Below are 16916 nucleotides of genomic sequence, written 5' to 3'. Positions count from 1 at the left end.
GCTTTAGATGTACAGTATTGAATGACACTTCTACAATGTGCGCACGGTGACAAACAGGCAACAACATCGATGAAAAAGAAGAGCTTACCCCACGTCTATTAGTGACCCACACAGGTCAAATGACTTAGACCCTGGTGACGGGAAGCCTGTCGTATGTTGGCATGTTGGCCCTTGCTTGAACCTAGGAGTTGGCCTTTAGATGCCCTGGAAACAGTCTGGTACCGAGAGAGACTAACTCGACAGGCGTGCACACACTCAGGTCCAATCTCTCATGTTGGCGGCTGTTGTGTTGACACTTCTACAATGTGTGCACGGCGTCGAACAACCTCTCTACATCAAGGAAGGAAGTGGGAAAGATCTAGAAAATTTAGAGCCAACCCTTCGTCAGATTCAAGAACAATCGATTAGTCTTGATAGCTGATTGGATCCTTGTGTGTACGGGGGACGGTGCTCGAGTTCTGACAGGGAAGACAGGGAAGTTTTACGGCCAGACTACAGTAACAAAATATGGAGAATATGTCCAGGAATCGCGTGATTTTCATCTCGGTAGTGGTCGGGGTGCTGGGGATTGTCGTGGGCGTGCTGATCGGGTACTTCTCCCGAGGATCGGCCACCGGGGAGTTCGCCGACTTCCTCTCGGAGGGGGACGCGTGGGTCGCCGAGGCGCTGAGGGACGAGATCAGCGCTAAAAACATCGAGGAAAACTTACGGTAAGAACCATTATGTAAACTATGCCATGGTGGAGAGGGTCTGCCTGCTGTTTTCCGTACGGCGTGGGCCTGCAGTCTGCTTTTATTTTCTATTATTCGCAAGGGAAGCTGTGGTATTCACTCATATATGTCAAGAGAGAGAGAGAGAGAGAACGAGAGACGGAGAGAGACAGAGAGACAGAGACAGAGAGACAGAGACAGAGAGAGGGAGGGAGAGAGATAGAGACAGAGAGATGGAAGGAAGGAAGGAAGAGAGAGGGAAGGGGAGGATCAATGACCTCAGAATTTGATATGAAATGAATATCAAATGTCTCCTCAATATCATACATGCACAACGAAAGAGGAAATCACACAGTTGGTTAGGGGCTGGTCAGTAACGGTCGATAATGAATCCAGAACTGCGATGTTTACGACTGTAAAACGTCTCTCTAGATCGTGTTCTTATCTATATATCTGACCAGGTACGTATGCGTACAGTCCCGAGGAACGTGTACTCACGTACCTTACCATAATGTAATCGCGTGTTACCACAACTCGTCTCGCAGGTTTTGGCCCTTTTCCAAGAGTTCTCACCTCAGCAAGCACTTTTAGTATTAAAACAACGTGCATTGGTACAGCACTGTAGCCACGGGTGTGATGTCAACTCCAAGCAGACGCGTGCTGGATTTCGGCAAGCATGATTAAACGGACTGCAATATTTGACCTGGCTGAAATAGTGTGAACACGTAACTCATACGGATTTGAATATGCGCACTCCTGTTACGGAGTCGCAGAAGGATTTGGTTCTGGATGATCCCTAAAGGCGGTATCTCACTGCACTTAGGGCAGTATGACTTAGAAGACAACAAAATACACAAAACGTCAGAAATTTCGTTCTTTATCTCTGAAATACGTTGAGTATTTTTTTCGAACCCCGCAGTGCCGCACCGATGCCTCAAGTGCAGTGAGACACCACGCCTGTGTGAAGCTGGAGTCACGTGACCTGGCCAGGTCCTCACGGTCAATGCCCCCAATCTCGAAGCAGATGTTTGGGGAGGCCAAACCATTACTTCGTTTTCGCTTGATTTTGGGGGTTCAAACTATCATTTCAAGTAGTTGCATTCCTTCGTTCCTTGCTTCCTTCTTTCCTTCATTCTTTCCTTCCTTCCTCCCTTCCTTTTTTGTTTGTTTAAGTTGATGTGTTCTAAATCTTTCGTGTTCGTAGCAATCAGATTGCTCAGAAAGACCAGTCTTGAATATTAAAAACAAGGCGAACATAAACAACGCGGCCCGAAGCCCTATAAACATGCTATGGTTTACCCGGAATCAACCTTAAACACACAAACTAGTACACTTTTGTGCTGTACCCTGCTACTGCTGTATAATGTTTCCTCAATTCTTCCTATGGAGTTGTGGATAGCAGACTTTGGCAGATAAAGGTTGAAGAATTGCCCAGGAGAGTCAGTCCTCAGAAAGGTATCTGTTTCCCTGTGGTGTTCAAACTCCCCTGGTTAATACTCCCTCCATAGCCAGCATTATTAGTCTGTTAGAGACAGGGATCCTAGACGCTAATCCTAACTTAACGTCACTCTAAGGTACTTGACGTCAAAACCACATCTCGCGGGAACGCCCGAGGGCAAGGCCTACGCTGATTGGGTGGTGCAGAAATGGCGGGAACAGGGCTTGGACGACGCTTACGTCACCGATTACAACATCCTACTGTCCTACCCGGACAGGGACAGCCCCAGCTACATAGCACTGCTAGATGAGTAAGTACAGCTACATAGCACCGCTAGATGAGTAAGTACAGCTATATAGCACTGCTAGATGAGTAAGTACAGCTACATAGCACTGCTAGATGAGTAAGTACAGCTACATAGCACTGCTAGATGAGTAAGTACAGTTACATAGCACTGCTAGATAAGTAAGTACAGCTATATAGCACTGCTGGTTGGGTAAGTACAGCTACATAGCACTGCTAGATGAGTAAGTACAGCTACATAGCACTACTAGATAAGTAAGTACAGCAATATAGCACTGCTAGACGGGTAAGTACAGCTACATAGCACTGCTAGATACGTAATTACAGCAACATAGCACTGTTAGATGAGTAAGAACAGCAATATAGCACTGCTAGATGAGTAAGTACAGCAACATAGCACTGCTAGATAAGTAAGTACAGCTATATAGCACTGCTAGATGGGTAAGTGCAGCTACATAGCACTGCTAGATGAGTAAGTACAGTTACATAGCACTGCTAGATGGGTAAGTACAGCTACATAGCACTGCTAGATGAGTAAGTACAGCTACAAAACACTGCTAGATGGGTAAGTACAGCTACATAGCACTGCTAGATGGGTAAGTACAGCTACATAGCACTGCTAGATGAGTAAGTATAGTTACATAGCACTGCTAGTAGGGTAAGTACAGCTACACAGCACTGCTAGATGGGTAAGTACAGTTACATAGCGCTGCTAGATGAGTAAGTACAGCTACATAGCACTACTAGTTGGGTAAGTACAGATACATAGCACTGCTAATTGGGTAAGTGCAGCTACATAGTACTGTTAGATGAGTAAGTACAGATACATAGCACTGCTAGATGGGTAAGTACAGTTACATAGCGCTGCTAGATGAGTAAGTACAGCTACATAGCACTGCTAGTTGGGTAAGTACAGATACATAGCACTGCTAATTGGGTAAGTACAGCTACATAGTACTGTTAGATGAGTAAGTGCAGCTACATAGCACTGCTATATGGGTAAGTACAGCTACATAGCACTGCTAGATGAGTAAGTGCAGCTACATAGCACTGCTAGATGAGTAAGTACAGCTACATAGCACCGCTAGACGGGTAAGTACAGCTACATAACACTGCTAGATGGGCAAGTACATCTACATAGCACACCTAGATGAGTAAGTACAGCTACATAGCACTACTAGATGAGTAAGCACAACTACTTATCGCTGCTGAATGGGTAAGCACAGCCACATAGCGCTCCTAGATTGGCAGGTACAGCTATATACACCTGCTAGATGCGCGGTTATATGAGCCTGGTAGATATGTAAGTACAGCCCCATAACCCTGCTATGTAGATATCAGTAGATGTGTTACTTCAGCCACGTAGCCCTAAATATCCAAGCACAGGAAGTACAACCCTAGCACTAACATAGTACTAGTATTTTGCAACCGTGTCAAAATTGTGTCTGGTGATCAAGTTGACCTCATGACCCTTGTTGCCATAGAAACGACAGGGAGCGGTTCCGGACGGCCGTGTTTGAGGAGGCTGTTGACGCGGAGACGGAGCAGTGGCTGTCGTCCATCGTGCAGCCCTTCAACGCCTACTCCGCACCCGGCACTGTGCAGGTGGGGCAGTGGCGTATGGCTACGTGTTTGGCACAGACTCCAAGAGGTTCCGGGTTCAAATCCAGTGTCTTGTCACAGATCTTGTATCCTTGTTAAAGGCACTTTATGAGACTAACCTCCATTACTCAGGTAGAAATGAGTACCTAGCTTCGACTAGGGACGTCCCTCGGATTAAATGGAGGCCCCGTGTTTGAGGAGAGCCATACCTCGATCAAGATGAAGAACCCATCACACTCATTGAAAAGAGTAGTAGGCGTCCTTCCCGGTGTGAGTGGATCTAAGTCAGTTAATAATTAAAGGCTACAGAATCTTCTGACTCAAAAAGAAAGAAAAAGAAGATTAGATCATCATCGTTTGATCAATGGATCAATCAATCAATCAATCAATCAATAAGTCAGTCGATGGATCGACCGGTAAATCGATTTTGTTTGTATTGTAACTTTTAATTGCTTTTAACATGGTTCCATGTGTTCTCTCTGGTCCCAGGTTCAAATTCCTAGCAGGTCCTGGTGTTTTGCCATTGGGAAAGTCACTTCTCAACCTCAGAGCTTTTTGTCATATGAAGGAACTGTTCCAAACATCTGTTTTGATTTTAAGTAAAAATCAAGTTGAAATGTGAAGGTACAGTCTGCGCCACCGTAAAAACTACTATCATAGCGTTAATCATGGTACAACCTGCCTCTGTTGTAGCTACCGTAAATGCCCCTATTTCCGCCATCCTCCAGGGAGATGTGGTGTACGTGAACTACGCACGCGTGGAGGACTACGAGCGCCTGCGGGACCAGCTGGGCATTGACGTCACGGGGAAGGTCGTCATCGCGCGCTACGGGAAGATATTCCGGGGAGAAAAGGTAGGGGGCGCTTCTAAAGGTTAGGCACCTACTTTGGTTGGGGGAGTAATTAGGAGCAAAGTAACAAGAGGGTACCGGTGTGACAGCGTTCTCGCCCCCCCGTGATCTCGCCCCCCGGGGGCGAAATCACTAGCGATCTCGCCCCCCCCCCCCCCCCCGGGGCGAAATCACTAGCGATCTCGCCCTCCCCGGTTAGTGATCTCGCCCCCCTACCTCGCCCCCCTTTAGCGATTTCGCCCCCCCCCCAAAAAAAACGGGTTTACATGATATTTTAGAAGTTGATTGGTATAAATCACACAATGCAGTTTCAGAATGATATAAGTACACAAGTTTGATACATAACTCCATCCATAGTATTAATATTAACGTAAGTACATGGCAATAAGATAGTTGAACTTGTTTCAGACAAGGAGGGTTGGGTCCCTTGTATTCCCTTTATTGCATGTACCTGAGTCTCGACATGAGATATATTTCATTGTATTCACCTGTCCTCAAGCAACCTATATATCTCCAATATGAAGCCTCTATTATGAATTGACCACAAAAGAACTAATTCATGTCTTTATTGATTATGCAAATAAGGTGTTCATTAGAATAATGCACATTTTGGTATATGCACCTGGCCAAGGGGTATCTTCACCTTCAATATGACTGTTTTTCTAGTATTTAGAAACTGGTACGTTATATGCACCTACCCTATGGATATCTTCACCTCCAATATGACTGTTTTTCTAGTATTTAGGAACTGGTGTTTTACCCGTGTTTCTTAAGACTGGTACTTTACCAGTTTTTTGTAGCATTTAGCAACAGGTACATGAACTTGTGCGTAGATAGTGTTTATAATGAGAAACTATTATTCAATTGTGTTTTTCTTAGTGCTTTGGAAATGTTTTCTGCACAAGAAAGAAAATACTGTGACAAATTGAAAACATATAGCTGACGTATTCCGTGCCATAGACGGTGTTGATTTATACGTTCACAATAGCATTGTTTTCTATGCCACCTCTGCCATGTCAGCTGCAAAAAAAAAATGTCCTTTCAATGTAGTGTTTGCACCGAACAAGGTATGACATCTTATGGTAATAAGGTGCCATATAGGTACCAGGTAACACACCAACTATGTTACTCCCAGGTGCAGTATAGTACCAGGTAGCGCACCTAATATGTAGTAACCAGCTGCTCTTAAGACCCCTCCGAGGAATACTAGTAATGTTCTGGGGGGAGGGGGGGCGAAAACGCTAAAGGGGGGCGAAAACGCTAGTGATCTCGCCCCCCGGGGGGGCGAGATCGCTGGGGGGGCCAGATCGCTGTCACACCGGTCTTAAATGTGTTACAGGGGCCTATAGGCAACGTAAGCAATATACGCCTGCCTGAGTCAGGGTTGTAGAATTTCTATTATAAAAGACAATTTTGGGGGCACATCTGTGTTATGAAAAGAAGCAACTCTATTCGATGCCGCAGAGACGCTTTGTCTCATCCAGATTATTTCCACTTTTAATATTCTAATATTTTTTGATAGAGATAGAGAAATTTCGGATTTCTATAGGCGACAAACCCACAGACATGGGTTTGGTGGGGCATTCTAGTTTGACATTTTACCCCCAAAGCATCACACTGTACATACGCAACGTTGAACTAGCAACTTTCTTTTGCTTTTTCCTTCAGGCGAAATACTCGCAGGAGTTCGGTGCTGCCGGCCTGATCCTGTACACGGACCCGGAGGACACGGTCGGGAGCGGCGGGGAGGCGGACATGTACCCGCGCGGCTGGTACCTGCCGGGGTCAGGTGTGCAGAGGGGAAACATCCTCAACAGCGCAGGCGCGGGCGAGCCGCTAACACCGGGGTACCCTGCTAAAGGTAGGACGGCTAACGGTCATCTAAATAAGCTACCATACGGTTAGAGATCTGCATGTGCGCTGTGATACATTTTGGGTGATGAGTTTAAGTTTGAAGCATTAACCACAATATATCACACTGCGCATGCGCACTTCGAACCGTGAACTAGCTCATAGTTATTTCTTTCCCAGCGGATGTAAGGTTCCCTTTCCACTAGTACTGAAGGCTGCGACAGCAGAGCGACTAAAAAATGACAGAGCGGTAAACGGTGATGCACCAATTCAAGTTTGGTCGATTTTGAAGTCGGATGACCTTTTGACGATTAACAATGTCGTTCGAAGCTAGTCAACTGGGTTTACACAAATCTCTCGCTGGCGGGAATAATGGGGGAGGGGGGTGATAACTGTCGGTCGGGCCGCTAAGAGCGAGATTTAATCAGACTGACATGGACTTTAGGGCTGGAAAGCTAGTTCTCATCGCTAGGTGGCGTTGTAGTAAGAAAATGTGGTCAAAGGCGTGGCTGACTTAGTAGCAATAAGCTGTACTTTTCTTTCTGCAGACTACATGTTCCGGATTGAGCAGAACGAGACAGACGCGCTGGCGAGGATACCCGTACATCCCATCGGCTACAGCGACGCCTGGCACATCCTCAAGTACTGCAGTTTCTTCTGTACTACATATCATAGTTGATCTCCGGTCCCGTGTGTTTAAATTAACAAAGGGTGAAAAATTTGTAAAATCGCTGTTCGCACATATATAGATATCAGAGATTAGTGTCAGTTCATCTATAGTATGGCTGATAGATACCATTTTAAAAGAAGCCCCGAATAGGAACGAATAGAACTATAGGTCTTGCTTATTTTGATCACGATTTGGATCAAGGGGAGTAAACAGACCTCTACGAAAACTGCAAAATCAAAAATAGGGAAGCCTTGGCACAAATGTTCCACTAGCTCTTTACTTTTCAGTGCGATCGGAGGCCCGGCCGCACCGGCAGAGTGGGCGGGAGGACTTAACATCACCTACCGCCTGGGACCAGGCTTCGACTCGGCAAGCTGGGCTCGGTACGGACGGACTTTTAATAGATTGTCTGATAGTCGTTTAAAGTCACCACCACCAATTTAAGTACTTCAAGTGTCATATCTTTAAAAAAATCTTAGGCGTTATCTCGAGTTATGCTGGTCATCTACAAACACACCCCCACATACAAACGCTACCCAAAATATAACCTTCTTTGCGAAGGTAATAACTAGACACAGTAGGCAAGACATGAACAGTACATAAAAAAACACTTGAGCTGAATTGTTATATAGTCTGATAATATGGTGTAGGAAGGAGTAACGCAGTCTAGGTGTCCTTGATTTGGGACATAGACAGAATTCTTATCCTTGACGAGCACTTTCCATTTTCGCGCTCCCCAGGTCCATAAAGATGAACATCAGCGTGCGGAACGAGCGGAGAGACATCTTCAACACAGTCGGGGTCATCAGGGGGAGAGTCGAGCCAGGTTTGGGATGATTCAGTTATAAAGAATTTTTTTTTTTATTCAACATAAAAGCAGACAGGACAAAGTGACACTGCACTCAAGTTAAAAAACTTATTTTAACAGTGCCACTTAACATACATTTGAATACATGAATACAGATATAACAACATTAGAAACAATAATTGAACAAAGAATTTCAGCCGAGATTACAAGAATAGCTGTTTTGTTGTTGTCCACGACAAGTGACGAACAACACAGCACATGTACACATGGAAAAGGAGAAGTGATAGAGTGAGAGGTGGAGACTGGGACGTAGCCTGGGCACCGCCCAATATTACTACCAGCAATTACTCGAGTGTAAGGAGCCCCCGTAGTATTAGGATGGTAACAAGCTAACCGGGGCGTACTCTTCATCTTATCGTTCAGCATTGATGTCAGTCTCATTGCCGGACAAACTGTTGTAACAATATTGCATTAAAGTGTCTAACGAAGGTTTTTGATGAGAATTTTCCTAACATCTTCCCAGACCGTTACGTGATCATGGGAAACCACCGGGACTCCTGGACTCTGGGCTCGGTGGACCCGACGAGTGGCACCGCCGTCATGGTGGAGGTGACCCGGGCCTTCATGGAGATGGTCAAACGAGGTGAGTTTTGAAAGATTTACTCAAAATACCATCTTGTAGACTTTTTGTTAAACCTCAATTATATTGCCCTTTACATACATGTACACTCCTTCGAGGAGAATTGCACTTAAAGTTAAGTCTTAAGCTACCGGGATTGAATCTAAGTCGGACTGAAAAGAATGAACCCGTGACCCGATCCGATAACACCTAGACGCCGTGGCCTACCCTTGGGGAGCATCAAGGGTATTCGGCAGTCCACCGGAAAAACCTTGTACCTTCTGTGTGCCGATGCACTTGGAATCTAAGCCTTAACATGTTCCGTTGATTACAAGACGTTTTGGCATTGTCTCCTTCAGGCTGGAGACCGCGGAGATCGCTGATGTTCTGCAGTTGGGACGCAGAGGAGTATGGGCTACATGGATCCATGGAGCACGTAGAGGTACATGGAACTTACCTTTCTTCACTTGTGCTACGGCCACATTTCCAATTCGGGTCCTGGTAGGGCTGTTAATCAAAGTGTATACCATTAGATGTACACAGGTTATATTCATGGGTTATGTCTTTGTTTAGTTTTGCTGTCTTTTACGTCACATTTCCCGCAAATTGCTCGTCCTGACGTCAGTTTGGATATACGGCCATTGCATAATAGTCCTGAATTTAGCCGATATAGCACCTCTCCATGTGTCTACTTCGTTCCATCACTTGACCATGTGACACTACCGTGTGCGAGGTACACAATGCGTATCATTTTGCAGGGCAATGACCCTAATTGATGCAGCCGCAGAAGGTCCAATTTGAGTTTTAGCCTATTTTCGACTTGAAGCAGGAAAATATGAGAAACATTTCTTATTGGTGAGACAGTGCAGGGTGCAGACGTTCAGATTAGGCAAAAAAACAAGGTTTTGGTTTATTTTTTTAGCCTGTGCTGACCCCTAATTTGAAGAGGTCAGTCCCTAAATTGCTGTCATGAGAAGTCAGGATGGCGGCATATTTGACAGCTGCGATGAGGTTCGCTGGTCGGAATTTTTGAAAATCAGACTTTTGGACACATGAGATCGCGGGCTGCTGTGTGGGGTGAGTTCTTATGACCTGGAATGTTCACGGATGAGATTATGACACCCCGATCTTGCCTATGTTTACATTATCGCCAATACAGATTTCCATTAGTGTTCACTGCTCTGCATGCCTTTCACTGTTAACTTTTAAGTTAACGGGCTCATTCTTGCAGGAGTTCCACAGAAACCTGGCGTCGAGGGCGGTTGTCTACATCAACATCGACACAGCAGTCATGGGTGAGCTACCTGCTGATGCTCATAGATCAATGACGTGTCGCTGACGTCATTTATCATTAGGTTCTTAAAACTAATATCTACACCTTGTGCCAGGACTGTAACTGAATTCAGGTACGTCCAAAGACATCAACTCAATTGAAAACGATTAACAGATGAACGGTGAACAGAAATACGATGAACGGACTTGAATCATGTAGCAGTATCTTTATTTGTATGTATGTATTTTTTTTGCAATTGTAGATATAGACTTATAGGACATATAAGGACTCTAAACTATGTAACTGTATCTCTGTTATACACTTTGTCTGACCCTTGCCTCTTCTCTCCTGACCTCAATGAAAAGCGGCCTGCAGGCCGATTTGAGCTTTCATGAATAAATAAACAAACAAACAAACAAACAAACAAACAGGCACAGCCACATTGTTGTTGTTGCTTTCTATCAGCAATATCAAACGAACCGCTCTTTCGGTGCTGTCACACATGTTTGTAAAGAATAAAGCACTGATATACGTATACAGTTGGTCAAATGCTACTCAGTAAAAATTCTGCATGGGGCATATCTAACTGCTACACTGTGTGCCGTTTTGATTCATATTTCTATCACAGCGACCTACACGTTGCGACCCAAAGTATCCCCGTCGGCCCGACAGGAATTTAGGGAAGCCACCAAACGGGCAAGTATATTTCTTCATCTTTTCTGCAAGAAAATTGATTTGTTGACTATAACCCATCTAGATATATGCTCTCTGAAAATTGATTCCACTGAGAGCGCTATCATTCGCATTGGTAAACGAAAACAGAAATAGATAGAAAAAAATCATCACCATTTTTTTTCCTGTTCTCCAGCTGCCATGGCCGGAAACCGTCCCAGAAGGCACCACGATGTACGACGTTTGGCGCAAGCGCAGTCCCAATGACCCGGACGACCCGGATACACAACCAAGGTACGTTGTAAAATATTAAATTAAATGTATTCCTCGAAATAAGCTCGTACAACATTCCGGGTAGGAATGCCCAGCGACAAGAATTGTGAGTAATGTGTCAAACGGGAAGGCCCATACGACATAAATAAAACACGTCTTAGTGGCGATTAGTATAGTGGCGTCGGGCGTGGCGTATGTAACTGGTAGAGCGTTCGGCTCGGAATCTAGAGGTCCTGAGTTCGATCCCCGACGTGCCCCCGACGTTGTTCCCTTAGGGAAAGGCACTTAACACGACCTTCCTCACTTGACCTAGTCCTAGGTGGGTACCTGACTTCGGTCGGGGCTATCTTTACCTTCTGTCTGTACCGTGTATGTGACACTGTTAATATAAGTTACAAAACTTGAGTGCAGTGTCACATTGTCCTCGTCTGTCCAAAAGCAAAATAGAAAAAAATGTCTACACATTGTTATGCAAATAGAGACAATGCGAGAACTGTTTACAAGTCAGGGGCCTTAACCTTTAGCATTATACCCACAAGCCTTGTGTCTCTGAGCGGGTGTACTCGAAACGATGAATGAGCTTATGGCCTTCGTCTGCTTTATATGCTTTAATATCGTGCTTTTATGCCATAGAACATGCAAACGAGTTCTTACGTCATTGTGTATGACGTACAAAAATGCTTCCTTTCGTTCCCACCAGAATCGATCTCCTGGGCTCAGGAAGCGACTTTGCCGGCTTCGTGCATCGGGTTGGGGTGTCCTGCATTGACCTCGGCTACACCTTTGACACTGTGAGTCATATCTTATTCACTTAAAGATCAATGTTTAGTCTTGTAGAAGCAAGGAACGAAATTTGAATCCAATGGTAGATCCTAGATGTATATGTTACTAACAGTTTTTTTATTGTTTCTTTACAGCTCTCGACAAGCAAACACAAATACCCATTTGTAGCTTAAGATATCTACTTACACCCTTTTGTGATCATATGATGGTCAAAGTTTGTATACTACGACTGAAAAAAAACGTCAAAAAGCAGTTACTCGGGCAACCGAATAAATTAATGAAGTTTGGAAATGATCACTGACGAAAACTGACGAAAACTAGTGGATGCTAGTTGAAATGTTTGACATCTAGTTGCTTGAGTTTTTTGGCATATCTTATTACCTGGATGTTTTATCTTCATCGACGACTAAAAAAGCAGTTTTACATGAGAGTCGTACCTCCTGCAGGCTCTCGGCGTGTCGAGCTACCCCCTGTACCACACCGGGTACGAGACCTTTCATCTCCAAGCCGACATCATCGACCCTGGGTTTAAGTTCAACCGCGGGATCGCCCAGCTGGCGGCTGACCTGATCAGGGGCTTCGCTGACCCCGTCATTCTGCCCTTTGACCTGATGGAATATGCTAATTACCTGGGGGTCATGCGCTCTGACCTGCAGGCGGAGTACGGAACTGATCTGACCAATCATGGCATTTCCTCAGGTAAACTTGGATTTAAACAAGAATAGAGGTAAAACTTTAAAAGATAGTTGTTGTTTTTTTATTCTCAGAAGAGTTTCGTTATGTTCTACAGTTAAAAATGCATCTTTCGGAGCCTCATGTTGAAAATTCCAATCCACAAAATTTTCCAAAATAATCAATACCAATCGTGTGTAACTGGTCAATTTCATGTTTTTGTTCCAGACTCTCTGGACTCGGCCATCCGAAACTTCACAGACGCCGCCCAAGCCTTCCACAGCCGGCTGCAGGGCATCGACAAGAACAAGTAAGCTGGGATATGGTAGTCTCCAAGCAGACCCATCGGTACCTTAGAGATAGTATCAAAGCTGGCAAAGGAGTTTAGCCGGCCAAAGGGAGATAGCCGGCCAAAGGGAGTCAAACGGACACCTGGTGCCGCTATACTAAGTCCCTTGCCAGCTTGATACTATTTCTAAGGCACCGTAGGTCTGATTGGAGACTGGAATCTAATAGTAGAAAAGTCGTTTGAAAAAGTGCAACATTCCAAGAACCATTAACATGGCTTGGTTTTTGCCATGACGATCTGAAGTGTCCAGTCTTTGCTAGTCGCTTTTGTTCCTTTTCTAAATGCCCTACTAGTGCTACTAGTATGGATGAATGTATGAATATCCTTTATCTAAATGGATCGCCCTGTCGATATGCTTCGCTCTTACCACAGGTACTGCGTGGGATATCGGAAAAACAACATATAGATGAATGCTGTAATTACTCTGATGATTGAATGAATAATCTAACAATGAAAAACTTCAAACTTTTAACCAATGGCGCATTTCTGCTTCCCTGTCCGCCCCTTCTAGTCCGTTCGAAGTGCGCATGTTCAACGATCAGCTGATGCAGTTGGAGCGCGCCTTCATCGACCCGCTAGGCCTGCCGGGAAGACCCTTCTACAGGTAGGAACGCGAAGGTCAAAAGCGTTGATTTTAACGAAATCCCATTAACAGAATTTTCTGTATTTTCTGTGATCGTCCCCGAGAAGTTACTTCAAGGCGATGACCTTACGGACATATCGCTTCATCAATGTGTCAGAGGGCATAGGTCTTTAAAAGTCGATACCGCACAGTCTGGAAGATTTTCTTATCCCTGAGTGAAGAAAATCATAGTCTTGAGTTGCAAAGAACTGTTAAGTTCCAGGTCTCGTTTGTTTCTTTGTTGACATTGCTTATTTGTTGTTGTTTATGGATAATCTGTAGTTTCAAAGAAATTTTTTGTCCCATGTCTTGTTTGTTTGTTGACTTTCGTTATTTGTTGTTGTTTATACAGAACCTGGAGTTGCAAAGAAATTTTTATTCTTTTTGTTTTTGTTTGTTGAATTTGCTTGTTTGTTGTTGTTTATAGATAATTTGGAGTTGCAAAGAACTCTTTTGCTCCACGCCTTTTTTGTTTGTTGACATTGCTCATTTGTTGTTGTTTACAGACACACCTTGATGGCGCCCAGTAAACACAACAAGTACGTGTCGGACCCCTTCCCCGGTTTGACAGACACCATCTTCGATGCCGAGCGGTCGGCAGACCCGGCACCCGCCTGGAGGGAGGTGGCCAAGCAAATGTCAATCATCGCCTTCAACATCCAGTCAGCGGCCAGCACCCTGATGATGCCAGCCTAACTGTCATATGCGAGGCTAGGTCCAATCGTAGGAAAACACTATTCATAGCACCCAAATGACGCTGGTGTCGCAGCAAGCAAATTGATGTAGTATGTGTACCTTCACATGGTATAGTTTTAGCTTCCCTCACAGACTTCAAACGCGGCTGGTTTTTATTTTATGGCCTTGGTTCGCGATGTTTCACGTTGGCAAAGTTTTTCTGATGCCGCGAAAGGCAGTTTGCCGTGGAAGGGAGGTTGCCTACTCTCCAAGCAGAGTTTTCTGTACAAGATACAATACAAAATAGAAAGCCCAATAAAAACGACTAAAACGTTTTAAAAAAACAGCCGGAGCCTAACCTCTGCCTGGAAAGTAGAGTTTGCCTAAAAAGTTTGTTTGCCGCGAAAGGGACCCCCCCCCCCCCATGAAATAAAAGCCAGCTCGCTCGAAGTCAGCGAGTAGTAACGGCATGAATTTTAGTTGCAGACGTTGAAATGGGGCAACTCAAGGAGTAGCAAATGGATTTTCATAGTTTTCACCTGCCAATAATTTAGATGAAGACCAACATTATTATATGTAAGTTATGCAAACTAATATAATTTGCATGATCAATGAATGAGGAAGATGCATACAGTATATCATTTGATAGGGATTGACAGGAATTTCATACTCATCACAAAGGAAACTCGGTTCGAGAGGAACATTTGTTGTTGATATTTGCAACATGTGCAATTTGAAGAAAGAAAATAAAGTGACAAAAAGCGTCTTTGCGTCGTGTTACTTCATTGAAAATGGTGTAGGTTTCATATTTGTGACACATGTAAGTTAATGTACATGTGGCCATTTCGTTATTTCAAATATTTTTGCTATATGATATTGCTTGGCGCACGTATGGGATCGTTGAACTCTTGTTCAACTTGTTTATGCACATAAGGCCACGTTGATTTGACTATATGGATGACATCCGCGCTCGCACCAATTTTCGGCCATTTCCAAAAAAAAAAAAAGTTTTCGACCACACAATAAATTGTGCAAAGCAGCTGTAAAATGAGTACAAATATTCCGTAGATTGAAAAAAAAGTATCAGAAGACAGATAACTAATGCCATAGAATGCCAAAATGAATCCAAAGTCAAAGAATAAGATGTGAAAGGACAGAAAGAAAAACTAGAAAGGCCGACATTTGCTTAAGAGCAAATACAGCATATTTCAGCCATACCCATTCCCACGGAACATTGGACTGTTCCAAATCACCCCTGCGCAAAAATGGAACATCCTCTTATTTTTTTCTTAACAGTACATTATCCCCCAAAGTGGACTGGTATTGTGAATTGATTCCAGGTAAAAACAGAGCTTGCTTCTATTTTTCAGAAAATGACAATAATCACACCTTCCATTCAGAAAATTTTCATCATGACTGAAAATTGTTGAATGACTTCATGTAATGTCATTAACAATTTTCAGTACGATAACTAGGTGTAAGTTTAAAAAAGTATAAGCTCCTTGTGATGTGGGTACATTTATTATTGCAGTGAACTTTTTTTATTCAAGTAGGGCATACGATTTAATAATTATCAAGCAGGTGCAGGTACTGTAGGAGCGTTTGTTTTCTTCAAGCTGTAAAACTGTTAAACTGTTTTACTTTGTATGCAATCAGCCATCGAGCCTATTCTTATTTTAGTTTAACAACTTCCTGCCAGACCCGGAAGATACGATTGAACCTTGTTCGAGGATTTATTTTCGTCTGTCTGGTCAGTCTGTTCATACCCTGGCGCTGAGAGTGTTTTATTGGGCTGAAACTCTGGCAGTTTAAAGTTACTTACAATTTAAATGTTCAAAGTTTATGTCAAACAACAACAGCACTAGGAAATGTGGCCACTATAGACAGGTGGTCACTATAGAGAAAATGCTGATCTATTGACTAGGAGCCATACGTTACACATGATTTCAGTACACTGATCATTAATCATATAAACATTGCACAGGTAAGCCAATTGTTTAGATGTACAATTAAGTTCAAATAATTCTGAAGAGAAATATTGATGAGAAAATAATCATTCTCGCCACTGTCTAACTTATAATTACGTATCAAAACTAAACGCAGATTTTCTAACTAACGCACCTTTCGCCGACTTCATCAAAGGATCGCCGGCTATCAATCAAACATGGCTGTTGATTAGACTTAGAGTTTCAAACAGTCATGTGCTGTGTGCCAGTTGACAGCGAACTTCATGCTACGTGATGTTTTACATTGCATTGTTTTACGGTGCTTCTACAAAATATTTAGACTGTAAAACTGAGTCCCACATGTTTTATAGAATAGAATTTGACGCAGAACAGCGTTTTTTGCTGGGTATTTTTCTTGAAGCATGTCCATGGGAATATCAGCGAGGCGGCAACGTAGGGATATCAGACCGTCAACAAAAGTCGCACGGCGGCTAACGGCGCAGCGAAGATACTAGCGCTATAAATAAGCGCTTCAACTAAGGATGGCAACCCGTACAATATTTTTGTATACTGTTGAGCTAGCCTAAGTAAAGTTTGTTGTTTATGAGGTTTTAGTTGTCTTTGAAGCTTTGACCCGAAATATTTTAAAGTCAAACTGCCGAAGAGAAGTAAGTGACTGCTACGATTATCGTAGATATGGCCCTAAAAAAACTGATAAAAGAAGCCTTCTCAATAGTCTAAAATGCAAGAGCTTCCGGGGGGGCTTCGCCCACCTGGGTCCCCCCCCCCCCCCCCCCCC

The 16916-nt window shown here is 43.8% G+C and overlaps 1 protein-coding gene across 1 annotated transcript; it reads left to right on the top strand.

The window, feature by feature from the left end:
* The first annotated feature begins 475 nt into the window (after positions 1–475).
* On the top strand, positions 476–14928 carry LOC118415859 (N-acetylated-alpha-linked acidic dipeptidase 2-like). The gene is made up of 18 exons (XM_035820716.1): positions 476–710; positions 2285–2458; positions 3936–4056; positions 4782–4907; positions 6573–6765; positions 7304–7397; positions 7713–7808; positions 8166–8251; positions 8757–8876; positions 9212–9294; positions 10084–10147; positions 10754–10821; positions 10994–11091; positions 11771–11861; positions 12300–12552; positions 12754–12835; positions 13386–13478; positions 14003–14928. The coding sequence occupies exons 1-18, from the start codon at positions 508–510 to the stop codon at positions 14190–14192; spliced, it is 2235 nt and encodes a 744-aa protein (XP_035676609.1). The 5' UTR covers positions 476–507; the 3' UTR covers positions 14193–14928.
* The last annotated feature ends 1988 nt before the right edge of the window (positions 14929–16916 follow it).

The sequence above is a fragment of the Branchiostoma floridae genome, chromosome 5 (assembly GCF_000003815.2).
Source record: "Branchiostoma floridae strain S238N-H82 chromosome 5, Bfl_VNyyK, whole genome shotgun sequence".
Taxonomy (NCBI): Eukaryota; Metazoa; Chordata; class Leptocardii; order Amphioxiformes; family Branchiostomatidae; genus Branchiostoma; species Branchiostoma floridae.
Note: the sequence above shows the minus strand (reverse complement) of the source record. Positions and strands in the feature narration are given on the sequence as shown.

Coding starts and splice junctions, on each gene's coding strand:
- LOC118415859 (XM_035820716.1), top strand. CDS start 508: ATGGAGAATATGTCCAGGAATCGCGTGATTTTCATCTCGGTAGTGGTC. Junction 2,459..3,935: donor TACATAGCACTGCTAGATGA/GTAAGTACAGCT, acceptor TTGTTGCCATAG/AAACGACAGGGAGCGGTTCC. Junction 8,252..8,756: donor CAGGGGGAGAGTCGAGCCAG/GTTTGGGATGAT, acceptor ACATCTTCCCAG/ACCGTTACGTGATCATGGGA.